Below are 17,363 nucleotides of genomic sequence, written 5' to 3' on the forward strand. Positions count from 1 at the left end.
GAATTACCTGTAAACTGAAGGCATACGTCTGACACATCTTGCCATGTTTGAAGGTGTATGTGGTAGCATTAGAGGTCAAGGTAGCTGTCTGTTGACCGTTGACCTTTAGTTGGTAGCCAGAGATCTTTGCTCCTCCAAAAGCTTGAGGTTTCTCCCATTTCAGTGAGATCCCCTTGAATGATGTTGAGCTGAATGCGATGAAATGAAATACCTATTCAATAGCACATTTCACAACAGGGTTCAACTGGTGCATAGGACACATATGCCCTCAAATGCTTATTCCAGACAAGAGGACACCCCCCAATTTTAAAATTTTACTAGGGGGTTCCTTCATACAGAAGTACTTCAGTCTGCACCCCCTATGAAAAAGCAGCATGAAGCTATACTTATGATGTCACTGCTACTATGCTACCGTGGTGCCTTTAATAAGAAATGTATAAAATTTTAATTTGAATTAATACCGCATTGCCTTTATGCTTCTTTCTTGTTTGATTATATTTCATTCTATTTCAACAAGTTTGCCCCGTCATTGAGGGTAAAGAAAGAAAAATGTTAGCTAGTCTAAAGCATTGTAAATATAGGTTATATTCATAGTAAAAGAGATTTGCTTATTCTTTTTAATGATCTCTTTATCCATACAGAGACTCAAAGAAAATTGATTATAAATTATATATTTAAAGAATTATGATTCTTCTATATATCTTGGAGTCCTGACCATTTTAGATTGATTTGGGCCATATACCCCCCTCCCCCCCTCAAGTTAAACAGTTTCACCGATACATTATTCTTTCACATCTTGGGGCACATACAAGTACCATTTCAAAAGATCCATACAGGTTAATTTTCTCACCTCACATACAGCTGTGGGGTGCTGATCTGTGATGACGTCTGTACGATGAGCTGCTTGGATCGACACACCTTATGATCATTCTTATCCAGGCCTGTGATGGTGATGAAGTGGTTGGTTCCAGGATTGCAGTTCTTGATGGTGAAAGTGGTTGCAGTTGGACTCAAGAGGGCCTCAATTTCCTTGAGAAGATGAATAAATATAAACTTGAACGAATGAACGACGTAGATATCCTGATAGAATTGTATTTATATTTATAGTTGTATATCCTTTATTCTTTAAATATTCATTGTAATTCTGCTTTTTATTGTAATTTTTTAAATTTGTATTATCTGTAAAACATGACAATTCAGCCATCCGACTGCAAAAATATATGTTTTTGATAAATCTTGAATGTTGAATAAAGTTTGCCGCCTAAACTTTAACGTTTAATTGGCACAGACCTTCTCATCAACATTTCAAAATGAATTTCATTTAAATACATTTAATAATTCACTTCATCATTGTTGTAAAAATGTGCGTAGAAATTACCTTTGGTTTGGCCACACTGCTCCAGTGAACTTGTAATCGCTGTACCTTGCTTACACTCTCTACAGGAGGAAAACAAGGAAAATGATTGGAAATGTACTGATATTATATCAACAGAGAAAGGTGTAGATTTAATGACTAATATTGTCTATAATTGAACCTTATATTTTTATGAAGGGTTCTTAAATTAGTCAATTTAAAAATTGACAAAAACAATACCAAACCCCTCTCCCTCCCCCCGATACCATGGTTGAAATCTATACACATAAATGGACAATTTCCAAAGTGCTTCCTTTATTTACTTAGTTTCTGTTTGATGTAGTTATGGTATAAAAACTATAAGCAATATATTTACTTGTATCTAGAAAAACAAAACATATTCAGCTGACAGTGGGAGGGTAGTACAAATGCAAAATCAGTCACATGTTATTCAATATCTAAGCAAAAACAGCCTACAGTGAAAGACATATGTAAGATAAAACTCCTGAAGGGTTACCTGAGCGAAGAAAATCCCAGCATATCCCTATTGTATGAGAGGTGACAGATGTGAGCTTCAACTCAATATCTTCGGGAACAAGCTTAGAACTGGATGTTTTTCTTGTCCGTCCTCTACGCCCTGTTCTACTCTGCTGGGGGCTACCCCCGTGGGGCCCTGCAAGGGACTCGAGGAGGGATACTTCTTTGGTACGAGCAGGGACGGAGTCGCTATCAGGGGTGCAAACTCTGAGGCTCTGGTCATGGGCAGAGTCAGAGTAGTTTGGATCATCACTCAGGGCGCAGATACCAAGCAGGTAGATCCTGCAAATTAAATAATGGATAAGGAGTATTAATCTCCATATGAATGAAAATATATAAAGTAACATTTCCTTCACGAAACTGAAGAACAGTCAAATACATGTATAAATAGTAATTCATTCTATCCTTTACAAAATAGCATGAGTGCTACTTATGATCACTTACTTGTTTTTGAAATACCTACAATTTCATGATTTCAATATCAATACATGGCATGAGGATACACTTGATTATTTACTGCTTTTCAATGATTTCATTTTCAATATAAACATGTTAAATAAGAATCAGAATGTAATACTTTAAGTGAAGTACCTGTTGGGTCTGCATGGCACTGCTGCTTTGAAGTGGCTTGCACTGAGTGCTTGTCCAATCTGCCTTTCATTCATGTACACCTGAAGATAATAAAATCCACATTAATATGAATTGATATCATGTACTAAGTAGAGTTACTTGTAAGGTATTCAAATACTGTAAACGGTGTTATTTTCGCACAATTAATTTTTCGCTCAGGGACCCAAAAACATATTTGCTGGTTCTTAAATTCGCATTGCACCAAATTCAGCCTATTCAGAATACGCATAAGAAGTCGTGTTTATATTTTCGCGGATTCTAAAATTGCGGACACAGACTTTAGCGCGAAACCCGCGGAAATAAATGTACCGCAAATTATTTTCGCGTTTACAGTAAGACAAAACAGTTATTGTCAGAATAATCACAAATTTAAAAAAAATTGACAAATATCTTGAGATGACATATAAGCTACATGTAGTTAGAGGAATGAAAGAGAAAGAATGAAGTAGGAGGGAAATACAAAGAGATATAACACATAAAAACTCACACTAAATTAACATTATTGAAGGATGGCTACGAATTCAGTAATGAGTAACAATTTAACATGTCATAGGAAAAGCAGGAATTTATTTGATTTTGTTTGTTCTATTCATTCAAACTTTGTATGAAAACTTGCTTTTAGCAGCAGTGCCTATGTTCAGCAAGTCCATATTGTCAAAGTATCAAATTGTTTCCAAGTACCTGGTATCCCCTTACTCCAACATCACCAAAGGTTCTTGGCTCTGACCACTCCAGGATGAATTCACTGGTCGTCATGGAAGCACAGCAGAGTGTGGGCGGAGCCGGTGGTCCTGGTATCTCACACTGGATGCTGGGACTGTTCAAATCTTGCCAGATGTCCTCGTCTTTGACAGGTTGGACGCTGACATCATACATGCATCTGGAAAAAAAAAAAAAAGAAGCAAAGCAATTACTAAAGATCAGTATGAAGGCTTACAATAGTTGTAAAGGTGTATATGCCAATGCATGTATGTGTATTTACAAGTCACCCATAGGAGAAGATTTCAAGCTAAAGATCCATAGGGTACTTAACTACTAGAATATACTTGATTTTCTATTTATTTCTTTTTGTTATTAGTTTTGTTATTTATTTATTTATTTATTTTATTTATTTTATTTATTTTATTTATTTTATTTATTTTATTTATTTTATTTATTTTATTTATTTTATTTACTTTATTTATTTTATTTATTTTATTTATTTTATTTATTTTATTTATTATTATTATTATTATTATTATTATTATTTATTTATTTATTTTAAAAAAAAACATTTTTTTTTTTTTTTGGGGGGGGGGGGGTTGCTTATACATGTAGTACTATTAAATCTAAATTCTAACACATTAATATGTAAATGTTATACATGTAGCAGTATCAAAAAATGAGGTCTTTGGAAATGAAATTAATATTTATTACAGATATAACACCTGTCAACACAATTATCCTTTGCTATTGAGATACAATTCTTATATGTAATCCAGGGGCTGAAACATGTAAAAACATTGTAAAGTTCTTCTGATCAGATATTGAAAGGACACACACACAAACTGTCCTTCTTATGCTGTGCAAGGTCCGTGCCAATAAAATATAAACAGTTTTAATAATCACCCTAAATTATAGACAGGGATTTGATGACTGGTCCTGTGCTTTGACACATTAGCCACATGCTCATTGCCATCAGCATCACACATCCAGCTCACATCATATCCCAGAATGCCCTGTTCCTCCGCACTGCCACAGTCCAGGAGGCTCCACTGGACATTAATGTATCCAACAGGTCCATCGTCTAGTTTACCTCCATCGTCATCATCTTCTTCTTCTTCTTTTTCTCCATGGGCTTTCCTCTCATGCTTGTATGTGCACATACATGACACAATATTCCCTGATTGGCTTTTGGGAGCCGTTACAAACAAAGTCCTGGAAACGGTCTCATCCTTGTTATCACCAATGCTCTTGAGAACAGATGCGATCCTTTTCTCCACGCTCACATCTCCTTTATCTCGTTCTTTCCTCCTCAGCCCTTGCATCGTCACCTTCTTAGGGGTTGTCACGGTAACGAGATGCACCTTGAGTGTTCTACCCCCTTTTATTTGCGTGAGGGTGTATCGAGTGGTGTCTGATGAGAGAAAGATGGGGGCGCTGCCCTCTACCACTAGGCGGTGGCCAAGGAGAGTAACCTTCACAGGTCTTGTAGGAGACTGCTGATCTGGATCTGAAAATGAAATACAATATATATGCAACAAGTGAATTTTCAAGCTGCTGATTGATGATTAGTTTATACATACAATGTGGGTCCATAGAATCTAATCAAATTATAACGCATTTAAATAATTGAAATAAGTAAATTAAATATTCTGAATGGAATATAATGTCCTGTGCAGGAGGATAGCCTAATTAATACACCATTGGGATCAATTTTAAATTGTATTAAGATTTACCAGTTGCTTTACTTTTGAAAAAAATTAGACCATGAGAGAAGCATTGAATAATAAAATTACACTTTTGCTGACTATAAGTCATTATTTATTCAGATCTTGGAACGATTAAATCCTCCTAGCTATAAAAACCTAAATAAATACCCAAGTAGGATAATTATTACCCAGGGGTATGAGCATACTTTTATATGACTACTACTATTCAGATTGTAGAATATATGACACATGAAAATATCATCCAAACAATCACTAAACTAGGATAATTACAACCAATGGTTGTTTTACATGCTAATCCTATATTCATGAGAAAAGAAGTTTTCTCACCAGTAGATCCAGGTTGTAATAAAAGATGAGGTTTGTTCCATCTCAGGTCAAGGTGATATGAGCTAAATCCTGCGATTCTCAAATCAGGAGGTGTTACATGGCAAGGTAGTCTCACTGAGATTGGATCCGATTCCAGAATCATGTTCATCCTGCTCTGCTTGCTTCCGCTTTGCTTGGATTTGGATTTAGTCGAAGGATGCGGTTTAATGTAGGCTTTGACCTGTATCTCATACGTCCTTCCAGGGGTCAGGTCATGCAGCTTGGTGTGCGACCTCTTCGGTCCAACCTCCACGCTGCCCTCCTGCAAATCTTCCTGGATGCTCCCATCTCCACTGATGTCTTCCCATTCCACCGTCGAGCTTTCCACATAAAACCCACCCCAGCTGGGTGGCCGCCAATCCACCCCTATCCAGTCGTTCCCAATGTCAGTACACTTCAGCCCCATTGGAGGGGTATTCCCATGCGTCCTTGCACCGATGGCAACATACGGCAGCCAGGGAGATTCTACTTCTTTCTCAACATCCGCCCAGGTCTTTGGCAGGTCCCGTGCCTTGCGTAAGGAGTGGGATGGTGGAAGCTGGTCGAAGAAATCATCTGTGATGGTGAGAAGATGGATGACATAGTCTTTCCCCTGCTCAAGGTCTTTCACTTTGGCTCCGGTTGCATCTGGGAGAAGATCTATGCATTTCACTGTGTCAGTAGTATCCTTGTCTTCTGTAAGAGTCACATACATTTTGAGTCCTGCAATGTGAAGGGATAGAACATAACTGCAGGTAAATCTCAATTGTTTTACAAAGGTTTTGGAAGAGTTTTACAGAAATAATCATTATTAATATCTGTTTCTGCATTTACAGTAAAAATTCAAGAAATAAAGCAAAGTAAGATAATAGTTATATGGACAGTATAAAAGCTTCATTTCTGCTGGCACTGTCTTCAGTATCAAAATAGTCTTCATACAACTTAAATCTTTTAATGTAAATGGCAAGTTTCTAAATTGAAAAGCAGGTAGTTACTTAAATAGATTTGACTGCACTAGCAGAATTATGTAATGAAGCTCATGTTTTTACTCCAATGTTCAAATCATTAGATACTGAGAGGTGAAGAAAACACAATGAACTAATGTATCGTACCCAGAATCTCACTACCGTGTTCTATGGCTGATGTCCACCTCAGCTCCAGGGTCTTAGGTCCTGTAGAGGTCACCTTGAGGTCAGAGGGCGGGTCAGGAGGTCGAGCTGTCATGGCAGTGATTGTCTTAGACCCAGCAGTCACCAGGAAGGTCTGGCTCTGCTGATCCTCACCCAAGATATCTTCATCTGACATTGCAAAATAAAGGTATTGGCTGGTTTAGATATGTGAGTTAGTATTAGATATGGTAGTGTCGAAGGTAAAATAAACATGTGTAAGCTGTGAGAAAAATCAACATCCTTCTTGATATTAACTTTGGTAATCTAAATTAGCTTAAAGGTATTACAAAGTTTTGTGAAATTTTGAGAAATGGGTGGATAGTGATTCTTTACAATTTTGATATATTTGGATGCCCCTGTGGATGTATTAAAAGCACCAGAAATTTTAGCCCCTAAAACACTTCTGCTTTCGAGAAAAATTGAATAGAAAGATTTACCGGTGCTCCCGGTAAATTTTGATGAATTTCAAATTGCTCCTACGGCCGTACTATGGTAGCTGCGACCATGAAAATAGCAGAATATGTAGTTGTGGTATATAATTTGCGAACGGGAATAGCTAATCGGTCGATATTAGTCAAGAAACATTGTTTTATAGCTTAATTAATATCTTGACGTTGAGAGGGAGCTATACAACATAAAGTGATTATTATTCATAATTTCATAACTTAAGACTCGATTTTGACCGCGATGACGATCACTGAATATTGTAGGATCGCATATGCTTCCAATATGTTCATTGAACCAAATTCATGACCCCATACCAAAAATTTGTATTACCTTTAAAGACCGTCACCACTACTGGGCCAGAAGGGATTAGACCACACAGAGAGCCATCAAGGTCACTGTGACAGGTGGCTATCTCATTAACTCAGCTCTCATTTAACATAAGAAAAAGAGGATCATGGGGGACCAACAGGCACCGATTGGGGAAGCTTTCTATATAGAGGGAGCAAGTAGCTACAAGTATGGCAGTGTGCCTTTAATGAATAACTTCTAATAAATTTACTAAGTTGCTTTCAAAATTAAAAAGTAGTAATGTTTTAGCACTGAAGGTCAACATAAATTTACAAAAGAATGAAGCATATGCATACATACTTGTACATCTAACTAAGCAAGTCACTTTCACAAGAAAAGGATACTAGTCATACCATCTTCATCACAGTGTGTATCCCACTTCCTTGCTTCCACCATGATAGAGTATGTTGAGCCTGGCTCGAGATCTTCAATATGGAGATTGTCATCTGAAAAAATGTAAGCAGTCAAGGAGTATAAGGTGAGTTGATTCCAATGCTTTATTGCTAATATACTGTTATTTCAATGAGATATTCCTTTACAAATGTACTATAATCATTGTAAGGACAGCTGCACTATAAGGAGGGTATTCGTCATCTTGCTTTTACATGTATATAGATAAATGAATCTATAACAAAGCTGTTCATGCTCTTGAATTCTCCTAAGATTTCTGTACTGTAATAAAAATCATACATGCATATCTGTGCATCATATCATCTTTCAGTTACCTTGCAGCCTTATAGGGAGTGTGTCAGTTCTAAATATTTATGAGGCAGTGTTGGCAGTATCTTGTTCATTTACTAAAATCAAAGCAATCTGAAACTTGGTGGTTGCAAAGGGTTTACTTGTACACATCATCAAATTAATGCAAATCACTCTGATAGATCAGAAAAGTATGGTTTCTTACCTTGTGTTTCCATGGTACACATGTTGGGTTCACCCGTACTGACTTTCCACCATCTTACCATAAAAGCATCTGGATCTGTGAAGTGATCCATGTTAGGCTTTTTTCCTATAATTCAAAACATACATAAATAATTTAACATTTAACAACTGCAAAGGGAAATTGCTCCAAGGCCAATTTATTTTAACTAAGCAAATTTTAAAAATTCACACCTGAAAAAACACTATACCTAACTTTAGCCCCTACAATATCTGACCTTAAATTTGATGGCAACCATAACCCTATATCTTCAATGACAAATCTCTTAGTTTTAGTACATCTTACTGTAATTTATATACAGTATATGTTATTTTATAAACAGTACATACTATTCACAACAACAATTAAATCAATACATATTTCAGTTAATTTGGGAAATGAAAAAAATAAAATAAATAAGGAGGTTTCAATGTGGTCAATCAATCAATCAATAAATCATTTTTACCATGACTGTATTCTATATTCTCCCATTCACGATATCATCATTTTTCTTCAATCTCATCAAATCAGCTCTCAATTAACATAAGAAAAAGGGGAATCATGGGGGACCAATGGTCATCAATTAGGCATTGTTTGCTATATAGAGGGCGCAAGTAGCTATAAGTAGTGCAGTGGGGCTGTAAGTGACAAACTCTGATATTGATCATGCATTTCTCTCATTTCTCTTACCCCTATGCCATACTACTAACATTGAATGTCCAGTGACCAGCTCTGTCCATACTTTACTGGGCGGGGCCAGGAGACCACTAAACTGCACTTGGAAGGTGGGGCCTGGCTCACAGGTAGGATACTGTCTCAACAAGTCATCTCCTACGTTTATATAACACAAAAAATATATATACCTTAAATGCATACGTAATCTAAACAAATTTACAGGAGCTTTTTATTTTTATTTACACATCCAAACAAAAAGTATGACGATTATTTGTACATTGATCTATCTTATGATAGATGATGAAGTGCTGGATAGTTTCACGCAAAATGATAACTGTTTTGGTATTATGTAATTTGCCTCTTGTTTCTATCAGTTTTTTACAGTAGGGTAATAACTGTAAAAAAAAAAAGCTGTTAATCTCAACAATGTTTCTTAAACAATTTTTTTTAATTCGCTGTATTTTATTTATGCTGGCTGATCTTTGCTGTCCATAAGGTTCATAGCCCCTTGATGTTACAAAGTGCCCAAAAGCTACAGAAACCGGGTCAATCTTTATTAAGCCTATGTGAAAATTCAAAAAGAATTCAGTAGTCATAACAGTTAACTCTTTATCCACTATAGATCAACACTCAAGACTATCATATTGCTTGGAGTACACACGCTGAATACATACAGAATGTGTGACAAAAGTTGATCGTGGCTGTTTACTGTTTGTTCCATCAGTCGGCCAAAGCTTTCATAGAGTTAACGTAACAATGTTATCACATACCTCCTGGTTCCAGAATATCATCAGACACGGCCATGATTTGAAGCTGAACAGTGACCCCAGGCTTGACACGCCCCACGGTGCAACGAGTGACCTCTGCATCCAGCAAGGACCCATACTGGACACCGTCTTTCAGCACTACATAGCCCTGTGTATCAAAGGAGGGAGAAAAAGTAAAACGATGATCTAATCAAAGCAGATACTGTCTTGAACACATTCATTGTTAATTGAATGTTATATCTTCCAAAGGCAGTTTATTTCATGAAAGCGCCGGTAAGGCAAGAATTGTATGTTATAAAGTAAGCTCCAGGGGACTTACAAAGAGCACCACCACACAATTCTCGGTTTTGATCCTATTGTGAAAATTGTGCTATGCACTAAACCATACATGCACTTATAGAACTTACAAGATTTTGTTACCAGGTTGCTATACCCTACCATGAACCATTAATTCAGTCTTTAAATTTATCATGGAACTACTATATGTCAATTGTAAATGTGATAATGATAGTCTATGAAGCCACTTGTTTGATTTTAAATAAAAGTGACAATGAACCGAGCTGAACTGAACAAAATTTGAATACCACTTCTTAGTTCAAGAAATCTATTTGCATAATGATGAATATGATATGGAGTATATTTCTATATAGGCCGAGAACTCACTGTTAGGTTAGTGCCTTCATCCTGCTCATGCCCCTCCCACATGATGTCAATCCCTCCAGGGTGCTTCCCCTCCAGTCGTAACGATGGTGATGAGGGCGGAGTCTTGGCTCTGATTGACAGGTGGTTGCTGCTCCCACTCATTGTCTGGCACACAGCCTTGCTGGTGGAGTGGTCCAATGACAGGGATTTTGAACCTGCGCAAGCCTATGTTTTCATGGAGTTGATTGAATGAGAGAGAGAGAGAGAGAGAGAGGTGCATTAGGGGATAGTTTGCATCAAAGATATTCAAAACTTCGAACATTACAACAAAAGTAATTAAGTAATGCTTTTACAAGACTAAATGTTCCTTATTTTAAGATTTCAACCTCTTCTAAGCCACCAAAATTTAATTTTTTTTTACATAAAATGAAGTTTCAAGACTTTTAAATATATATATCATGCACTTTTAATTGCAAACTTAGATGAAGGCAATGTTCTATGTGAACAAACAGCACATTGGGAGAACCCAATTCTGGGTCAGGAAGAAAACATCAGCCTCTTTAAGTCCAAGTGCGCAACCCATAATCTAATTCTTGGGTGGAATATGCTGCCCAAGGACAAGTACAGGGTTAATACCCATTTCTTCCAAACATATGAGCCATCCTGGACTGAAAAGGGACCAACAGAGTTATTCTTTTAAAGCCTTTTTACTCATGTATGCTGTACAACGGGGCTTTACAATGGAATTTACAAACTGATTCAGCCAAGGATGCAGGTTCGAAACTGAGTCACGTCTTTGGATGGTAATTTTAAAAGGTCGGTCCACAGACCTAAATAATCATATCTGATTGATACACGTCTGTAAAAATCCAATTACATACACACACATATGCTGTACGAGAGACATTGATCTGAACACTATAACGCTCTTTATTTGAACCATACCTTGATGAAGACGTTGAGGATTTCTCCTTCCACTAGATCATCCAGAGTGTGTTCACATTGAGAGAGTCTCTCCATCTCAGTCAAAGACACTTCAGCTAGCTGTTTATCATTCACATAGACACTGTGCATGAATCAAGAATTAAATTATGATGATGATAAGACAACATGAAATTCAATGCTTGTAAAGTGCATATCAAGTGCATAACAAAACTATGAGCTTTCAAAGAAAATTGGAAATTATTACCTGGCTTTAGCTTCGCCAGTTTTTATCAATGTTCAGTGCCTTCAAGGAATAAATCCTACCAGGTACCTCCCTTATTACAATTCTGTTAAGAATAGAATACATGGCTAAATAAATGCCTTGCTAAAAAACACTGGTGCTCTACCATGAATCAATGCCATATGACCTTTGCGTCCCATTTCTAAAGCACTCAACTATGACACATAACACATTATAGTGATGTCAGTTTAAGATGAGCGATAGTTGCATCATCAAGATCCATGCTGGTATGCAGATTTACAATGATCTACACTTAATCAGAATTGTAAAATGCATATTTAACAGATTAATAGATATAAAAGAATGAAATCAAAATACTGTAACTCACACGTAGCCAGATAGATATTTGGCCTTCTGTTTGGGCCATGTAATGGTGGCTGAGTGGAGACTACTAGACTGCCTCAGATTGATTGTCGGCGGGTCAGGGATACGAGGACAGATGACCATGATGCTGTTGGATGGTTTGCGTGGACCACCATTGGCTGTAAGAGTGGATAAGCTCAGGGTACATTTAGACCCTGTAAACAAAAAGTAATTCCCATGAGTTGATTTAAAACTGACATTCAACAATCAGTGATGCCTACACAACATAGAATTGATTTTAAACTCATTTGTCAATCTCCTTCCTTTTTTTATTGCTCATTATCTTCAAGGAAAACACTACTTACAAACGATATCCATGAAAGAATGCAAACATGTAAGATCTTTTTAAAATTCAATTCCTTCTTAAATATTCATTACCTATGAAGAAAAATTTGTTTACAAATAATGCAAGTACATGATTACAAAAAAGCACTCTGGCAAAAATGTGAGAAGAAAGACAGTATTTAAATTCATATCGTCAATATATTGATATAATCAATATAAGTCACATCGGCTTTCAATATAAACATTCAATAAACACTTTGGTACAACTTAAGTAGCACATACTGGAGGAGCTACTTCACCTGAGACATTGTAAAAATATAGTAAGAAAACAATGGAACTAACCAGGTTTCAATTCTTGAATGATCTTCTCCGTGATTCCATACGGAATGGTCTCTCCTGATGGTCTGGTGTTCTTCAGGAGAGCGTATCCCAGGATCTCTATGTCCTCATGGCAACGACCTGGCTCCCAAGCAAGGGTGACTTCCTGCAGACCAACGGAGGTCAGAGACAGCTTCGGGGGCATAGGACACCCTCCAGTGGTGACCCATGAAGATGACGAGGTCATCTTTGTGGTTTTCTTCTTTTGGTCGCTCTGCTTGTATACAGCAACCACACTGACTCTGTTGATTTAAAAATTGAAATAATACTGGATAGGAGAAACCACTGAACATCCTCAATGTTGATGCAGTCTTTAGAATTCCATGAAAACATTGGCACTATACTTACATCTGAATAAAAAAAAAATAGAACCAGTATGCATTGTTTATGGCAGATATGGTAAGTTCAGAACTCGTACAATCTAAAGGTTTCTAAAAAGTGAAAATGATTTACATAGATGCAGAAAGATTTTAACTCTCTTACTTGTATCTTGTGCTCTCACAAAGACCTCTGTTGATGATAAGTTGTAAGCCTCTTCCCGCATTCCACTGGTGCCTGATTGAAAGTGTATCCTCGTCTGATTTTATTTCATGTCTAGCAAAATTAAATATGAAATGATATACATCTATTAAAGTCAACAGCTTAAATGAATCAATAAGGACGTTCAATTAATCTCATAGTACTTTGAAGAACAGTGACTTTAATTGCACACATAGTATTTCTGATCTAATTTCATTTAATTGCAGGATGGGATATCTAATACTAGTTACATTTTTTTTTCATTGGAAATTTATAAGCACTCATTCATCCTCAATCTTCCTTCCTCTCTGAATAAGTATATAAAGAACTGAGAAAATGCATACACCCTCTATTCTTAATGTGGAAAAATTGAAAAGATCACCCCTCCTAAACTTACAATACATAATTATACTTCACATACTTGTGCATGCCTATACCACTGCATGCAACAACAACAAGAACAACAGTCAAATCTAATTGAACAAAGTCCAGAATAGTATCATTATTCTGGATTGAGCCAAAGTATCATAAGTTGCTCAAACATTTAAGGAATATTTCTTCCCATCAAGTACCAATTTACTTCACCGCGTAGATAGTGGCAAATGTAGTCATGTCAAGGAACATTAGTGCTGGGGAAGGGATTTGAACCCCATACCTTGTAGCCCACAGTTCTGTGACTTATCAACTAGACCTCAACACCTCTACCACCTTTTTCATATTCATCCAACTACATACCTCGAGTGGCTATTGACCTCCTGATCTACAAACTGCATCCCTTCCACACAAACCAGATAATGATGGGGTGAAGGGCGTGGCTTGACCGCACCTTCCCCAAAACCCTTGCTCTCCTCTGAGGGAAGATACCAGTGTATGTAAAGCTCAGGAACATTTGCAGAGCTTTTCAATGCTTTCAACCTTGGAGCATACATATCCTGTTGAGTAAGAAGTCATAGAGGAAATGTATGAAACTCTTTATCAATAGCCTCCTTTAGTACTGAATTTTGTAGCTTCTTTGAATTAATTCATTTACACTAGCATATAAAACTACCGGTAATTCTATAATATCTTGCCTTATCAGATGCTTTCATTTTCAAATGTACTCTAAATAATCATGCATACTGTACATGCTGGGGTGTGTCTAACTAAATGAAAATGTCAAAAATTCACAAATACTAAGGAACCGAGCCTGAGAATATTTTTTCTTTCTATAGATATGTATGCTGGGCAAATGAAAATTAGTTTATCACAAAATATAGAAGTATTTATAAATCTAAACTCATCCAAATCTATTCCACAGATACTTTACATGTTTATGGAGGTTTAAACTTTGGGTTGTGCATTAATTGCGGTCTTTATCATCACTCACCTTACTCTTCAGCTGTTGTTCATCCATGCTATCACAAGTACTGGTTTGGGGATCTACATTCTGATCTAAAGCATTAGCAGGTGCATTGCTAGACATTTCATCTATACCATTGTGATTTTCATCATGCAAAGCAGTGGGATTGGACAGTAAGGTATGGGTTTGCATATGATCAGAGGAACATGCTGTGTCATTAGAATGCTCCTGGCCTTTGTCATCAGTTTCGTCTCCATGAACATTGTAATGAGGATTTGACGCATCTTTGTGGTCTTTGGAAGCCAGTGGTTTATCCTTTTTGTCATCATAAGCTCCGTCGTGTTCTTCCTCCTCTCTGTTTCCTGTTCTCTCTGCATGGCCATCCGGGCAGTTCTTGCTCAATGTAGTCTCATTGGAGACTTGGTTTACATATTCAATTTCCCGACTGTCACCATCATCATCTCCTCCATTCATTTTCCTTTCTACTTCTTCATCTTCTCCTTTTCGTATTTGGTCTGTTGGCATATCTCCAGAATCGTTTTGCTGTTCATCTGAGATTGGTTCACACGAAGACTGATGCTGTGCCATACGATGACAACTTGCTGTCGTCTCGGTAGATACCTGGTTCAAGTATTTCTCTTCAGGACCATCTTTCTTGTCATCTCCTACAAATACTTCATTTTGTTTGTCAAATGGTCTCTTTTTAGACAGGTCATCTTTTCCTGGCTCATTTTGATCTTTTGAATCATCGTTAGACAATGTGATCTCTTTCTCAGATGGTATTTGGAGGAGATCTTTATTTGGAACCTGGAGACCTTGTTCTTGTTCTTCTACACCGCTCATACCTTCATCTTCATCAGCTATTCCAAACTTATTTTTTCCATCTGGTTCATCACTCTGCTTTGCCAGATCTGATTGAGCATCATCATCTTCAAACTCAGCATCTTTGCGGGGTTCACCTTCATCAAACCCTGGCTTTCCTATGTGTAAATCAACATGTTTGTCTTTCTCAGGTTTAGCATCACCATCAACTTCATTACTGTCACCAACATCCATTCTCTTGTTGTTTCCTTTCCGTTCCTTGTCCATTCTATCTCCCAAACCTTCTTTGAAATCCTCACCATTCGTGGCATCTCCATTCAGTGCAACCTCTCCTTCTTGAGTGGATAATGAGGATCCTGTAATGATATCATCATTTGGAAGACTACTTTTTACATTCATGCTTACATTATCACCATTATCAGCACCATGACTCTGGTTTTCTAATGGAAGACTTTCTTTGGTAAGACTTTCTTCATACAGGCTACCTTTTGGGAGATGCTCTTCAAGATTTTCTTTGGTATCGTGATCAACAGTTACAAGTCCAACATCCTGCTCTTCAATGCCATTTCTCTCCTGCTGAGCATCTTCATCAACACCTGGAATATCAGTATTATCAATCTTGTTGTTCATCAAAGCTACCGGTTCTGGTGGTTTGATTGTGGTCTCCTGGTCTCCACCATAAGAGGTGGTTGCTATAGGAACATCACTATTGACAGCAACATGTTCATCATCATGGGGCTCTTGCTCGAGAGACGATTTCTTGCTCACTGCATCTGACATCTCTCTGAGGTCACCGGTTGAAGGAGGAGGATAGAGATCACTTTCAATGAAATCTGCTCCCAATCGTAGAGGTTCTCCACCTTGAACCGTTGGGGAAACTTCTTTGGATGTTGGTCCCTCATCGAGTTCATCTTGATATACAGGAGGGGGCGGTATCTTGCCCATCTGGACACCATTACCGTTGGATACAGTGGAAGCATCATGCAAGTTTCTAGGAGTCATGCTGTTGGGAGTGGCAGAAGGGAGGTCACATGCAGCAGGGTATTGAGGAGGGGAAACATGATCATACTCTACCTCTGGTTGCTCTTCCATATTGGCTAATTCGTTACCAGTATCTAGAACGCTGTTGCTATCTGGCTGGCTTGGTGTCCTGTTAACAGGGATAAATGAAAGGAGGGAGAGAGAGAGAAGGAGAGAGAGAGAGAGAGAGAGAGAGAGAGAAAGAGAGGGGGTGAGAGAGGAGGTAGAGACAGAGAGAGAGAGAGAGACAGACAGACAGACATATTTTAGTATATGGAAGGAGAGAAGGAAAGGGAAAATATGAGAGGAAAAATGAAAGGAAAGCATATATTAGAGGAGCAGAGAGAAGACAAAATAAAGATAATAAATGGAAGAAAAAAATATATTTAACACAAAGCATTGCCAAGTAGACCAATTCAGATATGATATATTTGTAAATGTCTAAGAGAGAAAAAATATATGTGCAAATTAATCCTACTAATTCCAACCAATTGTGTAAACCAGACAATGATTACTATTTGCTCAAAAATGATGAGGAAATGACATTTGTAACAATTTTAACTTTTCAGTTTTTAAAAACTGATTTGAGATTTCTTACTTTTACTGAAAGGTAACCAATTCAGAATACAAATTTTGCTCACCCATCTGATGTCTTTAATCCCTCGCTGCTAATATCCATCTGAACTTTAGCAGGAGTGAGTGTCGAAGTGGTGGCGGCAACTTCCGTAGTTGGGCAGGACTCTAGAGGGAGCACTTCTTCCTTATTGGATTCTGTAGTCTCTGGTTGAAACTCTGGAAGGAGTATGACATCTTGACCTACATGAACATCCATATTTAAAACAATATGTATAATGTGTGAAAGATATGTACACTGTACAAAATGAAATTTGTTCAAGTTCATTGAAGCATAATTTCATAATTCAGATACCCTATCCCCTCTTTCAATTCTGACATACTAAGGTATAACTTGTTCATTGCAATGTAGTTTATGAATAAGTTGTGTGTCATCATACAATTTAAAACATGATGTCAACTCATTCTGACCTTCTTTAAGTTGGGGTAATAGATTGTCGATTTTAGTTGGAGAATACTCACATATATGAATGTGATACATTCACATACATACATATTTATTTTGCTGTTGTTG

General features: G+C 37.2%; 1 protein-coding gene across 1 annotated transcript in view; it reads right to left on the reverse strand.

Annotated features, from left to right (window-relative positions):
- Positions 1-17,363, reverse strand: part of LOC577931 — a 55,152-nt gene that overhangs the window by 8,798 nt on the left and 28,991 nt on the right. Inside the window, exons 29-49 of the mRNA XM_031000074.1 lie at positions 16,858-17,032; positions 14,402-16,346; positions 13,771-13,967; positions 13,000-13,110; positions 12,481-12,758; positions 11,819-12,008; positions 11,211-11,331; positions 10,287-10,490; positions 9,627-9,771; positions 8,872-9,012; positions 8,167-8,271; positions 7,616-7,708; positions 6,411-6,596; positions 5,281-6,021; positions 4,130-4,733; positions 3,203-3,401; positions 2,483-2,562; positions 1,872-2,173; positions 1,379-1,437; positions 851-1,029; positions 8-188 (exon numbers count right to left, since the gene is read on the reverse strand). Of these exons, the coding sequence (XP_030855934.1) occupies positions 8-188; positions 851-1,029; positions 1,379-1,437; positions 1,872-2,173; positions 2,483-2,562; positions 3,203-3,401; positions 4,130-4,733; positions 5,281-6,021; positions 6,411-6,596; positions 7,616-7,708; positions 8,167-8,271; positions 8,872-9,012; positions 9,627-9,771; positions 10,287-10,490; positions 11,211-11,331; positions 11,819-12,008; positions 12,481-12,758; positions 13,000-13,110; positions 13,771-13,967; positions 14,402-16,346; positions 16,858-17,032 (6,236 nt within the window). The remainder of the gene's footprint in view (positions 1-7; positions 189-850; positions 1,030-1,378; positions 1,438-1,871; positions 2,174-2,482; positions 2,563-3,202; positions 3,402-4,129; positions 4,734-5,280; positions 6,022-6,410; positions 6,597-7,615; positions 7,709-8,166; positions 8,272-8,871; positions 9,013-9,626; positions 9,772-10,286; positions 10,491-11,210; positions 11,332-11,818; positions 12,009-12,480; positions 12,759-12,999; positions 13,111-13,770; positions 13,968-14,401; positions 16,347-16,857; positions 17,033-17,363) is intronic.

The sequence above is a fragment of the Strongylocentrotus purpuratus genome, unplaced genomic scaffold (genome assembly GCF_000002235.5).
Source record: "Strongylocentrotus purpuratus isolate Spur 01 unplaced genomic scaffold, Spur_5.0 spur5_scaffold_6, whole genome shotgun sequence".
In the NCBI taxonomy this organism is placed as follows: Eukaryota; Metazoa; Echinodermata; class Echinoidea; order Camarodonta; family Strongylocentrotidae; genus Strongylocentrotus; species Strongylocentrotus purpuratus.